General features: G+C 43.1%; 1 protein-coding gene across 5 annotated transcripts in view; it reads right to left on the bottom strand.

The window, feature by feature from the left end:
• Nucleotides 1-1780: 1780 nt before the first annotated feature.
• The window catches only part of LIMCH1 (LIM and calponin homology domains 1), a 265674-nt gene continuing 246586 nt past the window's right edge, over nucleotides 1781-20868 (bottom strand). For 2 of the 5 annotated variants that reach the window (XM_088450571.1, XM_088450573.1), the window contains 11 exons: nucleotides 20708-20736; nucleotides 18245-18352; nucleotides 17875-17967; nucleotides 12928-13074; nucleotides 11979-12097; nucleotides 9211-9305; nucleotides 7329-7431; nucleotides 5862-5948; nucleotides 5670-5778; nucleotides 4780-4882; nucleotides 1781-4267 (listed from right to left, as the gene is read on the bottom strand). In XM_088450571.1, coding sequence (XP_088306697.1) covers nucleotides 4242-4267; nucleotides 4780-4882; nucleotides 5670-5778; nucleotides 5862-5948; nucleotides 7329-7431; nucleotides 9211-9305; nucleotides 11979-12097; nucleotides 12928-13074; nucleotides 17875-17967; nucleotides 18245-18352; nucleotides 20708-20736 — 1019 coding nt within the window. In that variant the 3' untranslated portion in view covers nucleotides 1781-4241. The remainder of the gene's footprint in view (nucleotides 4268-4779; nucleotides 4883-5669; nucleotides 5779-5861; nucleotides 5949-7328; nucleotides 7432-9210; nucleotides 9306-11978; nucleotides 12098-12927; nucleotides 13075-17874; nucleotides 17968-18244; nucleotides 18353-20707; nucleotides 20737-20868) is intronic. The other 3 variants (XM_088450570.1, XM_088450572.1, XM_088450569.1) reach the window with 2 other exon arrangements.

Raw genomic sequence — 20868 nt, 5'->3', positions numbered from 1 at the left:
CTGTCACCACAATGTGTTGTGCTAGGAGAAGAGGCTTTAGTGAGAACCTAACCCGAAAGTCCTGAGCAAGCATTTCCGAAGGGAATCCGATTTCTGAACACTGCTCGATGAGCCAGCAAAAAGGGGGACATATAAATAGATCTCTACACACTATTTCTATCGCAATCATACCAGCTGTCTACTTGACCTAGAAAGTCCCCTTACCATTTAGAAACTATTTTTTTATTTATATATTTATTTCAATCTTTTTATACATTATTTCGGTAAAAGTGAAATCTATGGGTTTTTTCCCCAACTTTAAACCCAACACTGCAAAAGTGGAAACATTGAAAAGAAAACAAAAAGTCCCAGCTCTTTTCTTAAGGCACCTGGCCAGTATTCTATTACGATTTTTATTATACGCTGTAGGTGACCAACTTTGGTTCAATGCTCAAATTAACTAAAAATACTTTGAGTAGATACTGTCTTCATAAAAAAGAGGGCTATTTTGGCACAAATTACATAATGCCTTAATAATTCTGAGCAGCACTGGGTGGGAGCGGATTAACAGACTGTAAAAAGATGGACAGTGTCTAGATAAACACCAGATGTTAGACAGTCAATAGGTCGACACACTAAAGGTCGGTATGTGAGAAGGTCAGCAGATAAAACTGGTCGACAAAAAAACGGTCGCCATGAATTTATTTATTTTTTTAACCTCTAATCCTTACCCTAAGCCTCCCCTCGGTGCCTGGTCCTAACCGTCCCTTCTAGTGCCTAACCCACCGGTAAGTGGCTAACCCTAACTCTCCCTCCTGGTGCCTAACCCTGTCAGGATAAGTGTCTAAACCTTAACCATCGGGGTAAGCGCTCAACCCTCCAGTAAGTGCCTAACCCTAAAACCCTAAAAAACTAACAAAAATATGTCAACCATTTTTCATATTGACATTTTGACCTGTCAACCATTTGTACCTGTCAACATTCTTACATGTTGACCTTTTGTCCCAGTCGACCTATTGACGGTCTAACTAGAGTCTGGAACCCGCACTTGTCACAGCCATTTCTGCAAAGAAATCTCATTTCACTGGCCAAGATTAATGCATACTGATATACGGATACTGTACTGTACACTATTCTGATCAGCAAGTTTTCTTTTTCTTCATTTTTTTTCTATATATTTCAGTAAAAACAGTTTAGGTTTTGATTTCTTCTAAACCATGAAAATTTACCTCAACAGCATATATACAGGTTGTAAAAAGTACGTTAATATTGTGGCTATATTTACAGAACATAAATATCAACTAGTAACTTTTCCAATCACTTCTATAGAAGATCTCCCCGATGTCAATTTCATTTAAATAGCAATAAACAAACTTTTTTTATAACGATTACATTAAAATGAAAGAAACCATCACAAATATTCTCAAATTTTTTGCAATATTTTATTTCTTTATAAACATACATTTACTATAAAAGCTGATGCATTAAGAATGCTTTTTTAATTAACACCCATCTGACCAGGGTGATACGAATTGAATAGAACATTGGAACCCGACAGTACATTGTCCCCCCTGTTAAGGCAATATGCACCAAACCAGAATAAACCTCACAATGAACACAGATTAACACAGAACCGCTAATCTCGGATAGATTAAAAAGGGACAAAAAAAAAAGAAAATAGCTGCTAGATGTACTGTTGTTCTTGCAAGACTTAGAGCAGGCCGTTCTGTTAATTGTTCTAGAAACCATTAACATGGTAATAATAATTATTATAAAAAAAAATACTCGGCAAGACCATAAGTACAGAGAGAATTTAAATGTTTTATTCTTTGACAGGAGAAGATTGCACACAGATACACTTTGTTAGGAAAAAGTACAATGCAATCACACGCTAGCCCCTTATTTGGTAAGCCCGTCGGTAAATGTACATTTAATTGCGGTGCTGAGGATAAAGGTGATGAAACGACTGGATGGGACTGTTTCTTAGGCAACCGGGTAGCCAACTAGTCCTACTGGCAGTACATCCAAGAAAGAGGCTGCAATGCAATACAGACATTGACATATCCAGGTAGCTTGGTAGAAAGACTTCAACAGTCCATACAGTATAGGTTGTGCTGGTGACCACTTTAAAGCACTGAAATGCTGATATTTTGTACAAGCCGCATCATATGTTCTATGTAAAATGTTCTTTTCAGCCTAAATATTAAATCTCCATTGGTAGACAAGTAAAAGATGGGTCAGTGAAATAACAAATATGACTTGTAATTTTACACATGGTTTCAGTGGATTAAAATAATTGGAAGGGAAAACCCAACAACTATTCTCATGCTTATGTTGTGCATGTTATGTGCAGTGCTGGAATAAGGTATAAGGTATTTGTAGATGCCAATGCAACTTCATCAGTCATGGAACAGGAACCATGCAAGCCGTCTACAAAGTCTACTAAGGAAACCACAAAAACTTTTATTTTCGCTTTAATTAGTATTTTCAGTCTTCCAGGGCTGTGATCAGCACAGACACCACCCCCCTCTCCGTCATGTACTGTAGCGCTATTGCATCGGCTGCGCCTGCCGTAGTGGGACACAGCTTTTGCATGTAAGGCACCTTTTTGTATGTTACGTTGTGTAGCTAATGCTGAAAACGTAACACAACCATATATGGTCAATAAACGATAAAGGGACCAGATCTAGTGAATAGTAAACACATGCAAAACAAACTATTGCTTAAATAAATAGTTCCTACGAGCTTAATAAGACATGTTATTGCTTATACAACAGCAAAATGAATATATATATATTTTTTTACTTTTACGGAAAATGAAAACGTGGACATGAGACAAACTCTGTTACACACTAATAAGGCACCTTGCAAGGAAAGGTGTCCATTAGCTTCTTGTGTAAAGTCTGTAGGGTGCCTGGCGCTGAGACACTGAGCCGGGGGCCCGAACACTGGGGATCCCCTGCTGATAGAGCTCTGACTTGCCAGCAGCTAGCTATGAGAATCAGTTGTAACTCACACTCTGCATTAAACAATCTGAAAACCTTTCTCCAGAAATGAATAGGGAAAACAAAACAAAAAATTCAGCTCTTCCTCATTACGTTACACACCAAGTTACTGGTTAGAGGCAGAATAGTCACACCTGTCACATCAGGATAATGATCCCATACCATTAATAGTGCACTTGTTAATTAAGAGAAGTTGTCTATGCTCTACAAACATTTTCAAAGTGTTTTGCACAGGAGCCTTGTTTCAGACAACCAAGTACAATAGAGAAAGAATGTTTTTCTTGTGCCAAACCCAATGCTCAGTGTAAACACTCCACTTTGAAACCGTATAACAGAGTGGGAGAGGCACGAATAACCACTGACAGAATTTTTTCAGTATGATGGCGCCACCTAGTGTCTCAATGGAGAAATGCAGCTGTGTCTTTTGTCCTACTAAACATTGTGCGACATGCAACTGTGTCCACTCATAAATTGCACAAGCATCTTGAATTACACACATTACAGTCCTGGTCACAGAATGAATGCTGAGGCAACAGTTTCTGCACAGAGTGGGACAGTAAGAGACTTTAAGCTGTCTGCACTGTATAGAGATTTTACACATAAGGATCTTTAGTCTTACCGAGTGCTGCAATAGGTGACTAAATAGAGTATAAAAATATTCATCTTATTTAAGATCTGTTCGACAATCGCAAGAACACAGTGAGGCGTATAAATCTCATGGTTTTCCTGTTCCTCTAGCAATCCCAGCTGTAGGCAGTGTTACCCTAGGATTATCCCACAGCACCGCAAGCTTGCTGCGAGTTAGCTGTACTTGTGTTTGCTGGTGTGATGGAACTTGTGCATAACGTGAAGCCCTATGATTAGAAGTACAATGAAATGCACCCTTAATGTCTATGGTAAACTAAAAGAGGCACATTAGAGCATGTAGCAGAGAGCAAACCACTTGGACACATCACCAAAAGCCTTCCCCTTGGGTAACAGTAAACCAGGGGCCTGACCATGCTCTTCTTGGCAAATAATGAAGAAATAGAAATGTCTTTGTGGTGTTTGATAGATTATATCCACCAGATGCTTCTCACAAATGAATGTCTGTAAATCTTAAAACAATGAAGTAAACTAGCAAGCACCACACACAGTTTTCCTTTCTCAACATGAGAGTAGCGTCAGGATCTCTGCAGGTAAAGTGATTGTCTGGAGTCCGCCCATACCGGAGGGTGACATCCCCTCCTGGGAAGCTTCTCATGGCAGATGGTGGAGTCACAACGGTGTAGGATGGCCGGCCGCTGGGCAAAATGACATAGAACATGTGTAATGAATATTATAGCAACAATAATATACACCTAACTTTATTCATAAAAAATACATCTCTATCTTAAAATGGGGCAAGTTTAGATAATGTGGATAAAAAAGTGGACACTGCCATTCATACTAATAATCATAGTTTGCCCAAAAATAAGTCTGTTTCAGCAACAATGTAAGGTGTGTGTGTGACCAGGGTTTGGTGTTCTTCATCTCTTACAGGTTTCTCTATATGTTGCAGAGGGTGGAGATAAACCACCTATTTACTTACACCCCTGGCAGAGGTTATGGTATCTCAGGAGAGGAGTGGACTGATCTCGTATGAGGCCGGTACCTGCCCATTCATGTGATTCTCTGAGGACAGGACAGCATGTGGCCAGTATTGCATGTCATAGTGTGAGGAGGGGAATGGAGGCAGCATAGAACAAGGGACTGAGGATTTCTCCATCCACTAAGTGTAGTGTTATAAAGCTCTCTCTCTATAAAGAATACTCACATCTGGATCTTGCATAACAATCATTACAGTTTAGAAGGCCATTGCGAATCCTGACATCTGTTCCAGTAGTTGCATCACCAAGCTGTCCCTTACAGATCCCACACTAGACAGGGGCAAGAGAGGAGGATTACAATATTAACATATACACTTACATGGCGCACAGTCAGTACACAGTGTCAGGACCTGAATTTACGCCTTTAAGTTTAAAAGACCCTTTGACCATATAACGTTTCAATATAATAATCCAACATCCTCTACACCTCTGCTCTGAGTCACTGTCATCACTATTGGGGTGGTGGTCACAACAGGAGTCAGGCAAATTTGTAAAAGTGACTGTTAGGCCACACAGAAAGCCCATAACCAGGGTTCTGGTTTATTGAAAACAACAGGGTAATGGGCACCAGCTGCAACACAGCGGTATCAGGGGTAAGTAGAATAGCGGTATTGCAGGGGTGAACAGCTGTATTTAGGGGTCTCAAATCAGGAGCTATGTACTGTGCATCTGCACAGTACAGTGACACACTACACAGTAAGGATGGCACTAGCTGCAGATGAGCAGTAACCCAGCCATGACATCAACAGATCAGAGGTTGCACCTCCTAATGTCTCTGGGTCCTAGTGCCCAGCAATTATAGTAGAGAGGAGAAAGTGCTGAAGGGTATTGCTCTCCAACTCCTATTCAAGACACACTAGTTTCAGGTCATTACCTGCTGTGTTGTCTGAATTATTAACATAATATTTGACACGGATGTGATCAGGTCTCCTCAGTACAATATATGACTGCTGGGGTAAGGAGCTTGGAGACCACTTAGCTGGACCTTCTAACCTCACACCAGCAAACGCTGGGCCATTTTTGCTACTATAGAAAAATGTATAAGATAGGTTCAAACCTTGAAGCACTGGATGTGGAAATACAGACTGAGTGTCTCTATTATCATGGCCGCCCCCTTGCCCAGAGGAAGGCCACACGTAGAGCACAATTTCTTCCCACTCACAGACCTGATGAAGAGCAAGGATAGTGTTACCTACGCACATATGCAAGGGGCAGGTTCCTATGCAATACTCTGCTAATGGCTAATGACCTTTTGTACCTGTTGGGTGACTGGCATTGTGGTGTAGAAGACTGCATGGAATAGTCAATGTCCCTTGTGTTCTCCCAGGAAGCGGATCTGTATCAAAAGACAAAACATTATTTAAGTGAAGAAATATAGTAAAGAAACATAATGTGAAAGAACTAGGCAGTAAAAAGCTAAAGGTGATTTGGATGCGTGAAATATGCACAGAGGTGATTCGATGCTACAATCTTCTCTCATTACTATTCCTGCGCTGTTTGGACTGGTTACACATTGGCCTTGCTGCTCCAATTTGGCTGAGCTTAAATATTCTGTGCTGCTGTTAACATTCAATGCTCTGACTGCAAGATAGTCTACCTCTGCCAACTTCATCAACTGCATGTCCTTGTGTACCCAGTATGAACACAATAGTTACTATGATCCCTGCTAATTACACCTTATACATGATGAGCAGGCCAGGCATAACAGCGCGTCACGGACAAGAATTGCAAACAGGATTTGAAAAGCAAATGACACAACTCCTTATAAGCGATGCAGCAACCCAGACACCCCACTCACTCCTCTAGTGCTGGTGGCAATCGCACTCCTTGGGATTTTAAAGGCAAAATACAAAGGAGATTACTATATATTAGATACTGCTACAATTTAGCATTCCAAGCATAATTCAAATGATTGAGACAATGGGAAAGGAACGGAATATGGGAGCGAGAACCTTTGTGCTCCATGAATGCAGTAACATGTATACAATAACTAATGAGTTATACAGAAGCCAATTCCCTGGAAGACAAAGCAGTAAAAAAGTTTTAGTTCATGGAAATTTGTTTCTGATTATAAACAAAAATAAAACCGATTGTTGAGATTCTGCGCATCTGGGTGAAATCAAGGTTTTCCTACTCAGCACACACAGTAATGCACTATGGGCCCGACTCATTGCGGATCGCAGTTGCTTATACGCACACAATCGGCCGATTGTTGTGTTCTGCGCATGAGTACGCAATGCAGTGCGCGTGCGCGAACCAGTCATTGCGATCGCAGTGACCAGGCAGACCCATGGCAGAGTAATTGACTGCAAGTGCCGTTTGTGGGTGGTGACAGGGGTTGGTCGGCCAAACGCAGGCGTGCCAGTGCCTCTGAACGCCGTTGCATGGGCGTGCATAAATTATCCACTGCAATACCTTAACCAGCCTGAGGCCTCATAGCGTGCGCTGAAGTAAGCAATTCCTGAGTGAGGTCTGACCTGCCTTAACGGTGCGCATGGGTCAGATGGTATTGGATTGTACCGATGTTTTCGCAGTCTTGCTAAACATTACGGATTCGCGTGTAAGGTAAAGCGGGCGTCCGTATGTAGTGCTGCGGCAGCATTGCGATTGCTATGGATTAGCATACTATCACACTGAACTGCGTGTGTACGCTATATTGCGATCCGTAGTGAATCAGGCCCTATATTGCTTGTTGCAGACATCACAGACAACTCACCCCTTTGAATCCAAGGAGGGCGCTCTCTGCTGCATACGGTCATTATTAACACAATTATTTAGAGACCTCACATCCTCAGATAAATGGGATTCTGATGTCACTCCTGGTAATAAAAATATAAACAAATAAAAATATCGATGTTATTATGAACATAAAAAAATCATTTTATTTTAATCTAATTTGAGCACAAAAAAAAAATCAGAAAACATAATAACATGTATATGGGTATAGGCCTGAATAATAAATGCATGGGTGCAAAGTTATACAACACATTCTGTAGCATACAAGAAACAACTCAGCATATGACATGACATACAGACCAGGACAAACCGGACGGACATGAGACACTTGGGAGAGCACTCTGCCTGTGAGAGCATGCATTTTAGAGATGGCAGCAGGGCAAGAAACAAGACAGGCAGGCAGGGCAAGAAACAAGACAGGCGGGCAGGGCAAGAAACAAGACAGGCGGGCAGGGCAAGAAACAAGACAGGCGGGCAGGGCAAGAAACAAGACAGGAGGGCAGGGTAAGAAGAGAGACAGGCAGGCAGGGTAAGAAAAGAGACAGGAGGGCAGGGTAAGAAAAGAGACAGGAGGGCAGGGCAAGAAGAGAGACAGGCGGGCAGGGTAAGAAGAGAGACAGGCGGGCAGGGCAAGAAGAGACAGGCGGGCAAGGCAAGAAGAGAGACAGGCGGGCAGGGCAAGAAGAGAGGCAGGCGGGCAGGGCAAGAAGAGAGGCAGGCGGGCAGGGCAAGAAGAGAGGCAGGCGGGCAGGGCAAGAAGAGAGACAGGCAGGCAGGGCAAGAAGAGAGACAGATGGGCAGGGCAAGAAGAGAGACAGGCGGGCAGGGAAAGAAACGAGACAGGCGGGCAGGGAAAGAAACGAGACAGGCGGGCAGGGCAAGAAGAGAGACAGGCGGGCAGGGCAAGAAGAGAGACAGGTGGGCAGGGCAAGAAGAGAGACAGGTGGGCAGGGCAAGAAGAGAGACAGGCGGGCAGGGCAAGAAGAGAGAGACGGGCAGGGCAAGAAGAGAGACAGGTGGGCAGGGCAAGAAGAGAGACAGGTGGGCAGGGCAAGAAGAGAGACAGGCGGGCAGGGCAAGAAGAGAGACAGGCGGGCAGGGAAAGAAACGAGACAGGCGGGCAGGGCAAGAAACGAGACAGGCGGGCAAAGAAGTTTGGTTTTCCATGTAGGAAACTATGATCACAGTACTAGTCATTTTTCCTATAACATCCACATCAGCAGTTACTTTTCAATGTTTAACTTTATGTGTTGAAGCTAATTAGCCACTTGCTCCAAAAGTGCATTTTTAAAGCTATTTAAAAACTTTCCCTCCATCATGATCTATATATGATAGTATATGTGAGGGACTCAATCAGCAGTATGATACTGGTATTGTGGCTACCATTGATAGAGATGTATAAAATGACAGCCAATGGCATGCTTTTAGACTTTGTGAAATGGGACAATTCTTATTATTGGGTGTACTGTAAGTCCCATATGTGGCATGGCTTTATTGTCATTACAAGTAAAGTGGAAAAAAAGGACATTATCAAATATAATCAGGTTGCCTAAAATCCACAGACTTCTACTATATCACTGGTCATAAGCTCTTTTCTCACTAATAGTGTATATATTGTGGCTCTATTCCCAGGAGCAGATTATGTGATGTTACTGGTGTCCCAGCAATCAGATCCAGTCTCCTGTGGGGAGATCCGCAGCGCTGTCCCTGAGAACACAGTCTGCACACCACAAGGATGACTCCTCCATATGTGCCCAGTTACAGGAGGATGTGTCAGACAAGATCAGTAATGTTAGTGGATTGTAGGGCAGTGCCCATGTGCCATCAGTGAACAATCCGGATCTTAGACTGGCATTGCTTACCTAAGTGTAAGTGAAGTTTGCGGGATGTGTTGCACTGCTGTTGTTGCTTCTGGTCGCTTTCCACCACAGACGTCCTCTCTTCTGTTTCAAATCTGCTGGAATTAGTGGACATGTTACACACCAGGATAAGTCCCCTTTAATAAGCCTAAAAGTAATCTATTCTGCAGCAAGGTCCTAACCAACATAGACAGCGTGTTAGATTGTAATACAATATGCAAGGACACTGCGCTGCACTACAACTCCCAGGGTGCTGACCTTTCTGCACTACGAGCCCCGTCGGCACAGGTCTGCTGATCATGGTTATATATGTTGTTTTTATTTTTGAAAAACATGTTACTAAGTTATTTAGACCACAATAACATTTGAATGGACAAAACATAATACTTAAAACCTGGGACAGTCTCCGGGATTAAAGGGTAAAGTAATAATTTTGTGCTGTATTGTTAATGAGAGCCAAGTCTCCAGGGCAGGATGCAGCATTACGCACAGGAGGTCCGTGCCTGGGGGTGGCAGAGGCTGGGAGGCGCCATTTCTCTGCACAAGGATCATCATAGAAAATCAAATGAGTAGAAAAAGAAATAAAGAAAAGAAACCTGCAGAGTTTTACCTGAGGAACTTCACATCTTCTGAGAAACAGAAAGGAGGACATAATTCAGCCATGACAGCCATCCATATGCCCAAAGCACTGCCATATCATTGTGGCAGTACTGGAACAATACCTCTATACCTCACGCCTAGCACATTACACCGTTATGTCTGCTGGTGAATTTTCTTACCCTAAAGTCAGGACTGTGCTACAAAAAAAACCCCAGGATTTGGGACATTCAGAAGTTGATTTGAGCATCGCATGGAGCAAAAGGGACGAGATGGAGCAGAGAAAAACGGGTTTGTATCACACTTGAATATGGTGACTGTATGTAAAAACCAGACACAAAAGTTTGATGGGTCCCAGACACCCAACCCTCAATGGATAAAGTTGTCTCAGTACAGTGTCTCACACTGGCATTGCAATACTATTGCTGGAACACTGGTATCTATGGGGCATTGCAATACTATTGCTGGAACACTGGTATCTATGGGGCATTGCAATACTATTGCTGGAATACTGGTGTCTATGGGGCACAGAGATACTACTGCTGGAATACTGGTTTCTATGGGGCACAGAGATACTACTGCTGGAATACTGGTTTCTATGGTGCACAGAGATACTACTGCTGGAATACTGGTGTCTATCTGGCATAGCATTACTACTGCTGGAATACTGGTGTCTATTGGGGAACAGAGATACTACTGCTGGAATACTGGTATGTATGGGGAATAGAGATACTACTGCTGGAATACTGGTGTCTATGGGGCATAGAGATACTACTGCTGGAATACTAGTTTCTATGGGGCACAGAGATACTACAGCTGGAATACTGGTGTCTATGGGGCACAGAGATACTACTGCTGGAAAACTGGTTTCTATGGTGCACAGATATACTACTGCTGGAATAGTGGTTTCTATGGGGCACAGAGATACTACTGCTGGAATACTGGTTTCTATGGGGCACAGAGATACTACTGCTGGAATACTGGTTTCTATGGGGCACAGATATACTACTGCTGGAATAGTGGTTTCTATGGGGCACAGAGATACTACTGCTGGAATACTGGTTTCTATGGTGCACAGAGATACTACTGCTGGAATACTGGTTTCTATGGGGCACAGAGATACTACTGCTGGAATACTGGTATGTATGATGCATAGAGATACTACAGCTGGAATACTGGTTTCTATGGTGCACAGAGATACTACTGCTGGAATACTGGTTTCTATGGGGCACAGAGATACTACTGCTGGAATACTAGTTTCTATGGGGCACAGAGCTACTACTGCTGGAATACTGGTGTCTATGGGGCACAGAGATACTACTGCTGGAATACTGGTTTCTATGGGGCACAGATATACTACTGCTGGAATACTGGTGTCTATGGGGCACAGAGATACTACTGCTGGAATACTGGTTTCTATGGGGCACAGATATACTACTGCTGGAATACTGGTTTCTATGGGGCACAGATATACTACTGCTGGAATACTGGTGTCTATGGGGCACAGAGATACTACTGCTGGAATACTGGTGTATATGAGGCATAGCATTACTACTGCTGGAATACTGGTATGTATGGGGCACAGATATACTACTGCTGGAATACTGGTGTATATGAGGCATAGCATTACTGCTGCTGGAATACTGACATCTATGGGGAATAGAGATACTACTGCTGGAATACTGGTTTCTATGGGGCACAGAGATACTACTGCTGGAATACTGGTGTATATGAGGCTGGAATACTGGTGTATATGGGGCACAGATATACTACTGCTGGAATACTGGTGTATATGAGGCTGGAATACTGGTGTATATGGGGCACAGATATACTACTGCTGGAATACTGGTGTATATGAGGCTGGAATACTGGTATGTATGGGGCACAGATATACTACTGCTGGAATACTGGTGTATATGAGGCATAGCTTTACTGCTGCTGGAATACTGACATCTATGGGGAATAGAGATACTACTGCTGGAAAACTGGTGTCTATGGGTCTTCGGTAGCACTGTACACAGTTTGTGTGACATTTTACCATCTCTCATATGCAGTCAGGCAGAGATGTAATACAACGGCAACTGGGTAATTGTAGGGAGCCTCATGACATACAGTTTCGCTGTGAAATACGAACTCCACCCGCAACTTATATCCCCAACAACTTGAACACCTACATATTTCTCTTCATCTGTTCCTCGTCTGTTCTACGCAGAGCTCCCTCTAGTGTCCATAGCTGCACTTGTGGATTGCCATCTTCTCTTTGTACATTATCCTTTTTGGCCTCTTTCCATGGCTGCAAACAAACCAAAATAACATTAAAGGTAGTGTTGGTTTTCCAAGACCGGCATTTCAGCAACCACTTCAAACTGTTTATTAATAGTGCCTCACATAAACGTGGAATCAATTTCATAATTACAAGGATGAAACGAGTCAAACAGGCCGCAAGGCAAAATATTGTAAGAAAGCTGATGAAATACAGATCACCACTGGTATATGTTTATCTTTATTATTATCATAGTGTTTACCGAAAACATTAGCTTTGTTCCAGGATCATTAATAGCTCACTTTACTACTATGTACTTCTGTCTAAAAGCAGCGTTCATCACCTGTGATAGAAGTTTGCCGACATGTCCTTTAAGCATTTAATTTAGTGTATTAATAGCAACACATTTGACTTTTTATTTATAAGGTAATAAAATCAAAACATTTAGCATGCTAGATTCTTATGTTTCCAAAAGAAATACAAAACATGTTGAAAAATACAAAAATGGTCCTCATTATACAACAGTATAAAACGCTTCATTTCAGAGATAATGAACAGTAATATCTGGCAAGTGCTGTACTATTTTTCCTAGTTACATGGCCACAGGGTGGCTCTGTTTCATAACGTTCTGTGGATAAAAATGGATGCTAGTTCCTCTTATGTCTACATTTTTCATATAAATTACGTCTATGCCTTAGAGAGCATTAAAAAATAAACTGAATTGTAAATGAATTTTTTTAGTAACTTAGATACTTTTTCAAACACATGGAAAGGTTTTTAATTGAAATATCCTTTAAGCTATTTGACATACAGTGATTGACAGAACTGCCATGTGACATCGGGAGGGCTGGTGCTCCTACCTCTCCGGTGGCCTCTTCCTGTTCTCCCGGGATAGGCTCTGTATGGCTGGTGACAGAGCTCCCATTGGTTTCAGAAATACCATGGTGTACACTGGTGACTGGGGATACAGTCAATGGCATCACTGTGTCTTCAATGATCTTCCTTTCCTAGAAAACATTAATTCCTACAGCAGTTACACTTCATCTTTTGAGACATACAGAAGATATGAACTGAAGGAATACAGATGTGTTCTCATACATCTAGCCTACTTGCAGGTTAAACAGCCCCTCTAGTCGCACCATGTCGTGGCGTGACTCGGTAGCGCTGATCACCTTTTCGTGAGACTTTTTTACCTTCAAATGCGCCTTAGGAAGCGCAAACAGCTTCTACGGATTAAAATTATATGCGCGCGCATATATGTGTGTGCAACTGCATGTATGTGCATGCAAAATGCTACGCTGACACCGTAACGTAGCATGTCACAGCCGCTGACATTAACGTAGCATGTCACAGCCGCTGACATTAACGTAGCATGTCACAGCCGCTGACATTAACGTAGCATGTCACAGCCGCTGACACTGTAACGGAGCACGTCACAGCCGCTGACACTGTAACGGAGCACGTCACAGCCGCTGACACTGTAACGGAGCACGTCACAGCCGCTGACACTGTAACGGAGCACGTCACAGCCGCTGACACTGTAACGGAGCACGTCACAGCCGCTGACACTGTAACGGAGCACGTCACAGCCGCTGACACTGTAACGGAGCACGTCACAGCCGCTGACACTGTAACGGAGCATGTCACAGCCGCTGATACTGTAACGAAGCATGTCACAGCCGCTGATACTGTAATGTAGCATGTCACAGCCGTTGACACTGTAATGTAGCATGTCACAGCCGCTGACACCGTAACGTAGCATGTCACAGCCGTTGACACTAACATAGCATGTCACAGCCGCTGATACTGTAATGTAGCATGTCACAGCCGCTGACACCGTAACGTAGCATGTCACAGCCGCTGACACTGTAACGAAGCATGTCACAGCCACTGACACTGTAACGAAGCATGTCACAGCCGCTGATACTGTAACGAAGCATGTCACAGCCGCTGACACCGTAACGTAGCATGTCACAGCCGCTGACACTGTAACGTAGCATGTCACAGCCGCTGATACTGTAACGAAGCATGTCACAGCCGCTGATACTGTAATGTAGCATGTCACAGCCGCTGACACTAACGTAGCATGTCACAGCCGCTGATACTGTAATGTAGCATGTCACAGCCGCTGACACTGTAACGGAGCACGTCACAGCCGCTGACACTGTAATGTAGCATGTCACAGCCGCTGACACTAACATAGCATGTCACAGCCGCTGATACTGTAATGTAGCATGTCACAGCCGCTGACACCGTAACGTAGCATGTCACAGCCGCTGACACTAACGTAGCATGTCACAGCTGCTGACACTGTAAAGTAGCATGTCACAGCCGCTGACACTGTAACGAAGCATGTCACAGCCGCTGACACTGTAACGAAGCATGTCACAGCCGCTGACACTGTAACGAAGCATGTCACAGCCGCTGACACTAACTTAGCATGACACTGCAACGTAGCATGTCACAGCCGCTGACACTGTAGCGAAGCATGTCACAGCCGCTGACACTGCAACGTAGCATCACAGCCATTGACACTAACGTAGCATGACACTGCAATGTAGCATCAAAGCCGTTGACACTAACGTAGCATGTCACAGCCACTGACACTGTAACGAAGCATCACAGCCGTTGACACTGTAATGTAGCATGTCACAGCCGCTGACACTAACGTAGCATGACACTGCAATGTAGCATAAAAGCCGTTGACACTAACGTAGCATGTCACAGCCGCTAACACTAACGAAGCATGACACTGCAACGTAGCATGTCACAGCCACTGACACTGCAACGTAGCATCACAGCCGTTGACACTGTAATGCAGCATGTCACAGCCGCTGACACTAACTTAGCATGACACTGCAATGTAGCATCAAAGCCGTTGACACTAACGTAGCATGTCACAGCCGCTGAAACTGCAACGTAGCATGTCACAGCCACTGACACTGTAATGTAGCATGTCATAGCCGCTGACACTGTAATGTAGCATTGTGCATGCAGATGCACCCGCGGTTGCACACAGAACATAGGCATTCCGCATATTTTAATCGGCAGGAGCTTGATGTGCGTCCTATTCACATCGCTGTATGAATAAGACAAATTGGCAGGTTAAAAGTCGCACGAGAAGATGCCCTGCGCTACAGAGTCACGCGGCTATCACGCGTTATATGTAACGTGACTTACAGCGCACAGAGGATAGATGTGTGTTGACACATTTGTAGAAAACATTTTTCAAAGGGAAGTAACATGAGTATTCTATGCATGGAAATATATGGCACTACCCGTAATCAAGTAAAGAAAAAAAAGTTTCTGTTTTAGTGGTTTGAAGTGCTTGCAGCACAGTGACATCTGACCGGCTACTGAGGGTTAAGGACAAAGGCTACAGGGTTAACTGTGGCTTCACAAAATGTAAGGTCAGCCACACCTGAGGTTCTTTTGCCCACAATCCACCAACAACCAACATATTTATCAAAGTCTGGCCTCATCCTTATTGTATGATATATTATTATTAGGTTCTTTTGATTACAATCCACCAACAACAATCAACATATTTATCAAAGTCTGGCCTCATCCTTATTGTATGATATATTATTATAGGCGGGATACATACAGTGCATCTGGAAAGTATTCACAACGCTTTACTTTTTCCACATTTTGTTATATTACAGCCTTATTCCAAAATTGAATAAATTCATTTTTGTTCTCAAAATTCTACACACAATACCCAATAATGAAAACGTGTAAAAAGTTTTTTTGTTTAGATTTTTGCAAATTTAATAACAAAAAAAAAATAAAAAAAAATCTGAGACATCACATGTACTTAAGTATTCACAGACTTTGCTCAATACTGTTGATGCACCTTTGGCAGCAATTACAGCCTCAAGTCTTTTTAATTATGATGCCACAAGCTTGGCACACCTATCTTTGGGCAGTTTTGCCCGTTCCTCTTTGCAGCACCTCTCAAGCTCCATCAGGTTGGATGGGAAGCGTCGGTGCACAGCCATTTTCAGATCTCTCCAGAGATGTTCAATTGGATTCAAGTCTGGGCTCTGGCTGGGCCACTCAAGGACATTCACAGAGTTGTCCTGAAGCCACTCCTTTGATATCTTGGCTGTGTGCTTAGGGTCGTTGTCCTGCTGAAAGATGAATCGTCGCCCCAGTCTGAGGTTAAGAGCGCTCTGGAGCAGGTTTTCATCCAGGATGTTTCTGTACATTGCTGCATTCATCTTTCCCTCTATCCTGACTAGTCTTCCAGTTCCTGCCGCTGAAAAACATCCCCACAGCATTATGCTGCCACCACCATGCTTCACTGTAGGGATGGTATTGGCCTGGTGATGAGCAGTGCCCGATTTCCTCCAAACATAATGCCTGGCATTCAAGCCAAAGAGTTCAATCTTTGCTTCTCATGGTCTGAGAGTCCTACAGGTGCATTTTGGCGAACCCCAGGCGGGTTGCCATGTGCTTTTTTCTAAGGAGTGGCTTCCGTCTGGTCACTCTACCATACAGGCCTGATTGGTGGATTGCTGCAGAGATGGTTGTCCTTCTGGAAGGTTTTCCTCTCTCCACAGAGGAACGCTGTAGCTCTGACAGAGTGACCATCGGGTTCTTGGTCACCTCCCTGACTAGGGCCCTTCCCCCCGATCGCACAGTTTAGACGGCCGGCCAACTCTAGGAAGAGTCCTGGTGGTTCCGAACTTGTTCCACTTACGGATGATGGAGGCCACTGTGCTCATTGGGACCTTCAAAGCAGCAGATATTTTTCTATACCCTTCCCCAGATTTGTGCTTCGAGACAATCCTGTCTCGGAGGTCTACAGAAATTTTTTTTGACTTCATGCTTGGTTTGTGCTCTGACATGCACTGTCAAGTGTGGAACCTTATATAGACAGGTGTATGCCTTTCAAAATCATGTCCAATCAACTGAATTTACCAAAGGTGGACTCCAATTAAGCTGTAGTAACATCTCAAGGATGATCAGTGGAAACAGGATGCACCTGAGCTCAATTTTGAGATTCATGGCAAAGGCTGTGAATAAATATGTATGTTTTTTTTTTTTTTTTTTTATTAAATTTGCAAAAATCTCACAAAAACTTTTTACACGTTGTCATTATGGGATATTGTGTGTAGAATTTTGAGGACAAAAATTAATTTATTCCATTTTGGAATAAGGCTGTAACATAACAAAATGTGGAAAAAGTGAAGAGTTGTGAATACTTTCCGGATGCACTGTATACTGTAACCACGGTCACAGCTTAGCCAAGTACAAGGGCTTTTAGTTGGGTTTATGAGAGTTCAAAGTGAACTGTGGACCATAGATGCAGTGCTGACTATGAAAGTCCATTGACATGGTATGTAGAGGGATGACTGATACTTAACAGCATAATGCCACCCTCCTCCCCACTCCGAAAAAAATAAAATATTTTGGTGGAGCACATTCTAATGCCACTCTCCCGTGACTCTGGCTGGTGGTTTCAAGCAGTCCGAGAGGTGGCGAATGGAGAGCGACATGGGGCCATTAGAACAAGCAGGAACCTGGTGAATGACAAGTAAAAAACTCACCGTTTTATATGATCACATTTAACTACACATACAACTTTTTAGGAGATTAATTACCCTTTAATAAAGTAGTATTTCTGTGGTGTCCACCATGCAGTGATTATAGGGGTGCACAGTGCCAAAGTGGAATTTGCAGTGTACCTCAGAAATCCTGAACTACATACATGACCTGCTCCGCACTCACTGGATAACACTGAGACACGCAATGCCCCTGATCCCACAGCTCACATTTATTCCTCTACAGAATAAATTTACCTCCTCATAGTATTTACGCTCCTCTTCCTCCACTTCTTTCTGGGCCTTTTCCCATTCCTCCTTCAGTTTCTCCTGCTCTTTTTGGTACCTTTCCTATTGCAAAAAATGAAGTTAAAGATTAACATGACAGGGAAGACTCTGCCAAGACCCCTTTACACCTACTGTAGAACCAACTGTATTTCTTAAAGGAACCTCATTCCATAATAATTCATATTATTACACGGGAACTGTGTAAACTAGAACCAATGCATCATCATTTATATTGTGGGCGTTTTCTTCCAAATTAATTTATATTTTATATACTTCTAACAAAAATTGATAAAAGTAAAAACACACAACACAAATGATCCAGGGGCTCACAAAGCAATACCTGAAGCAACCTTTCCTGTTCCTGCTGCCACCGCTCTTGGCGTCTGCGCTCTTCTTCCGGGTCCCAGTTGCAAAATCGACTTGGGGAATTTAACGGAGGTTGCAAAGCCTAGCAGAAAACATAAAAAAATATATCATATTTTGAAATATCTAGAAGTAATTGTAATCACATTTTTTTCCTTATTCTATTTACTTGGGGATATAATAGTACATTATATAGGTGGGAGCATTTTATAGTCATTTCCAGGAACAGCTTGCTCTGAGGTGGTGCATTTCAGTCAGTCATGTCCCCCAGTGGGCAGGGATCCATTTTGTTGTACTACAGTCCCTGTCAGGACATCGGGGGAGACGTCTCAAACCTTCTAAAGAGTGGGGAAGTGGAAAAGTGGAGAAGTTTCCCATAGCTTCCAGCAAGCATTTATCATGAACATTCTAAAAAATAATAAGTAGAAGCGGATTGGTTTCTTGGGGCAACTTCTTCAATCTTTAGGAGGTTTGATACACCTCTCCCATTATCACAAAATATGACTAGAATGAAATTGTATTGTATTTGAAATACTTGTTATAAATTCATCCAAAATGCACAACAATAATGTTGGGTGAAATAGAGACAATTATAGGGATTTAAAGTCTGTGCTTGTTCCTACCTATAAATGTAGGGACAGCTGGGAACTGTGTGCCCGATTCAGGTTGGATCGCAATGCTGCGTTCGCACGCAGCCGGCCGATGTTTGCAATCTGCACATGTGTATAAGATGCAGTGCGCGTACGCGAACCAGGCGCTGCGATCGGGAATGTGATCGCTGGCAGTACGCAGACCCACCACTCAATGATTGACAGGAAGTGTCGTTTGTGGGTGGTGACAAGGGACGGTCATGCGAACGCAGGCGTGTCAGTGCATTCGAACGCCGTTGCAGGGGCGTGCATAAATTATTCACAGTGAACCCATACCCAGTACTCACTGCATGCAGGACGTTTAGCAACTTCTGCGGCAGGGTCATCACAACCACAAGTGTGTGTGCAGCTCCGATGTTACTCAATGTTACCGATGATTTTGCATACTTGCACATTAGTACGGATGTGAGAAGAGGGTATTATGTAGTGCTGGACATCTGCATCTTGTGCTGCGACGGCAGTGTGAACGCATTCAGTAGCATATTTTCGCAGTGGCCGGTTGCTTGCGAACGCAGCATTGCGTCCAACCTGAATCAGGCCCTGTGTGTGCTGTCTCCAATAACTTGCACCCCAAAGCCATGGAATACTACAGAAGGCATCAGTTATCAAGGATCACTGATTACCCAGAGCTGAAGCCCTGGCATCTGCATATTTAAAAGTACTCCTCCTGCTCAGAGTGCCACGAATTTAAAAAAATTGAATATAGAATATATCAGTGTTACTTTAAAATGAATTAAAAGCCATTAAAGTACACCTGAAATACACTATACTATACAGCTGATAGCAGGAATAACCACTATAAAGACATTAATTAGTCTCAAAGGAACATTCCTTTGTATTTGACTGTTATCAATAAGGGCAGCACAGACGGTGTTACTGCCTCACAGCAATGAGGTCATGGGTTCAATTCCCACCATGGCCCTAACTGTGTGGAGTTTGTATATTCTCCCTGTGCTTGCGTGGGTTTCCTCCGGGTACTCCGGTTTCCTCCCACACTCCAAAAATATACTGGTAGGTTAATTGTCTCCCAACAAAAAAAATTACCCCTAGTGTGTATGTGTGTGAGCATGTGATAGGGAATATAGATTGTAAGCTCCACTGGGGCAGGGACTGATGTGAATGGCCAAATATTCTCTCTGTAAAGCGCTGCGGTATATGTGTGCGCTATATAAATAAATGGTAATATTATTATTATTATTATTATTAAGGGGTGCATGGAGAAAATATTCTTGATATAGGACTTCAAATATTTTTTAGGATTGTGCTAAGGCGGCAGCTTGTCATTTAGAACAGTTGTACAGTTTGTCTTCTCTTCCCCAGAATATGCTTATCTCCCCCCATAGTTCTCCTAGACTGGGTGTGAAATCCTTTTACAATACAATAGTTTTTCCTAGGGAAAGGTGTATGACATTAGAGGGGATGTGATCAAATTAGCCAAGAAGCGAAAAGTATGAGAGCTGGAACAGACACAACCTGAATTTGCCAATACACTTTGCACAGAGGAATAGCACACAACTAGGTGGTATACATTGCCTGGCTGTGCAAGGCAGAATTACTCTTTTTATTTAAGTTAGAGTCTCGTTAAAGATCTGATGGAAGTAAGCTGATTACACCAATTGCTGATGCAGAGTGAGTAATTGCTGTCAGAAGTGTCACACAGATCTTAATAAAGCCGGTAAGCATTTGTGTATGACGTTACTGTTCATTGTCTTAGCTTGGCAGACTGTGAAATATTCGGCGGCTTCTTCAGTACTCTGACAACACAAACCATGCCACGTAACATTACTTACTGCTGACTTCCCACTGCTCTCCGGCCCTCCTGTCAAACAGAAGTGAACAAAAACAACTTTATTTGGCTTTCTTTAACTTACAAAGTGCATACATCAGTACAATGGATGGTAATGCACTTCTTACAACTGGGTAAATTACCCCAATTCCCCATTTAATGCTT

This window comes from Taudactylus pleione, unplaced genomic scaffold, assembly GCF_031769625.1.
Source record: "Taudactylus pleione unplaced genomic scaffold, aTauple2 ptg000519l, whole genome shotgun sequence".
Taxonomy (NCBI): Eukaryota; Metazoa; Chordata; class Amphibia; order Anura; family Myobatrachidae; genus Taudactylus; species Taudactylus pleione.
Note: the sequence above shows the minus strand (reverse complement) of the source record. Positions and strands in the feature narration are given on the sequence as shown.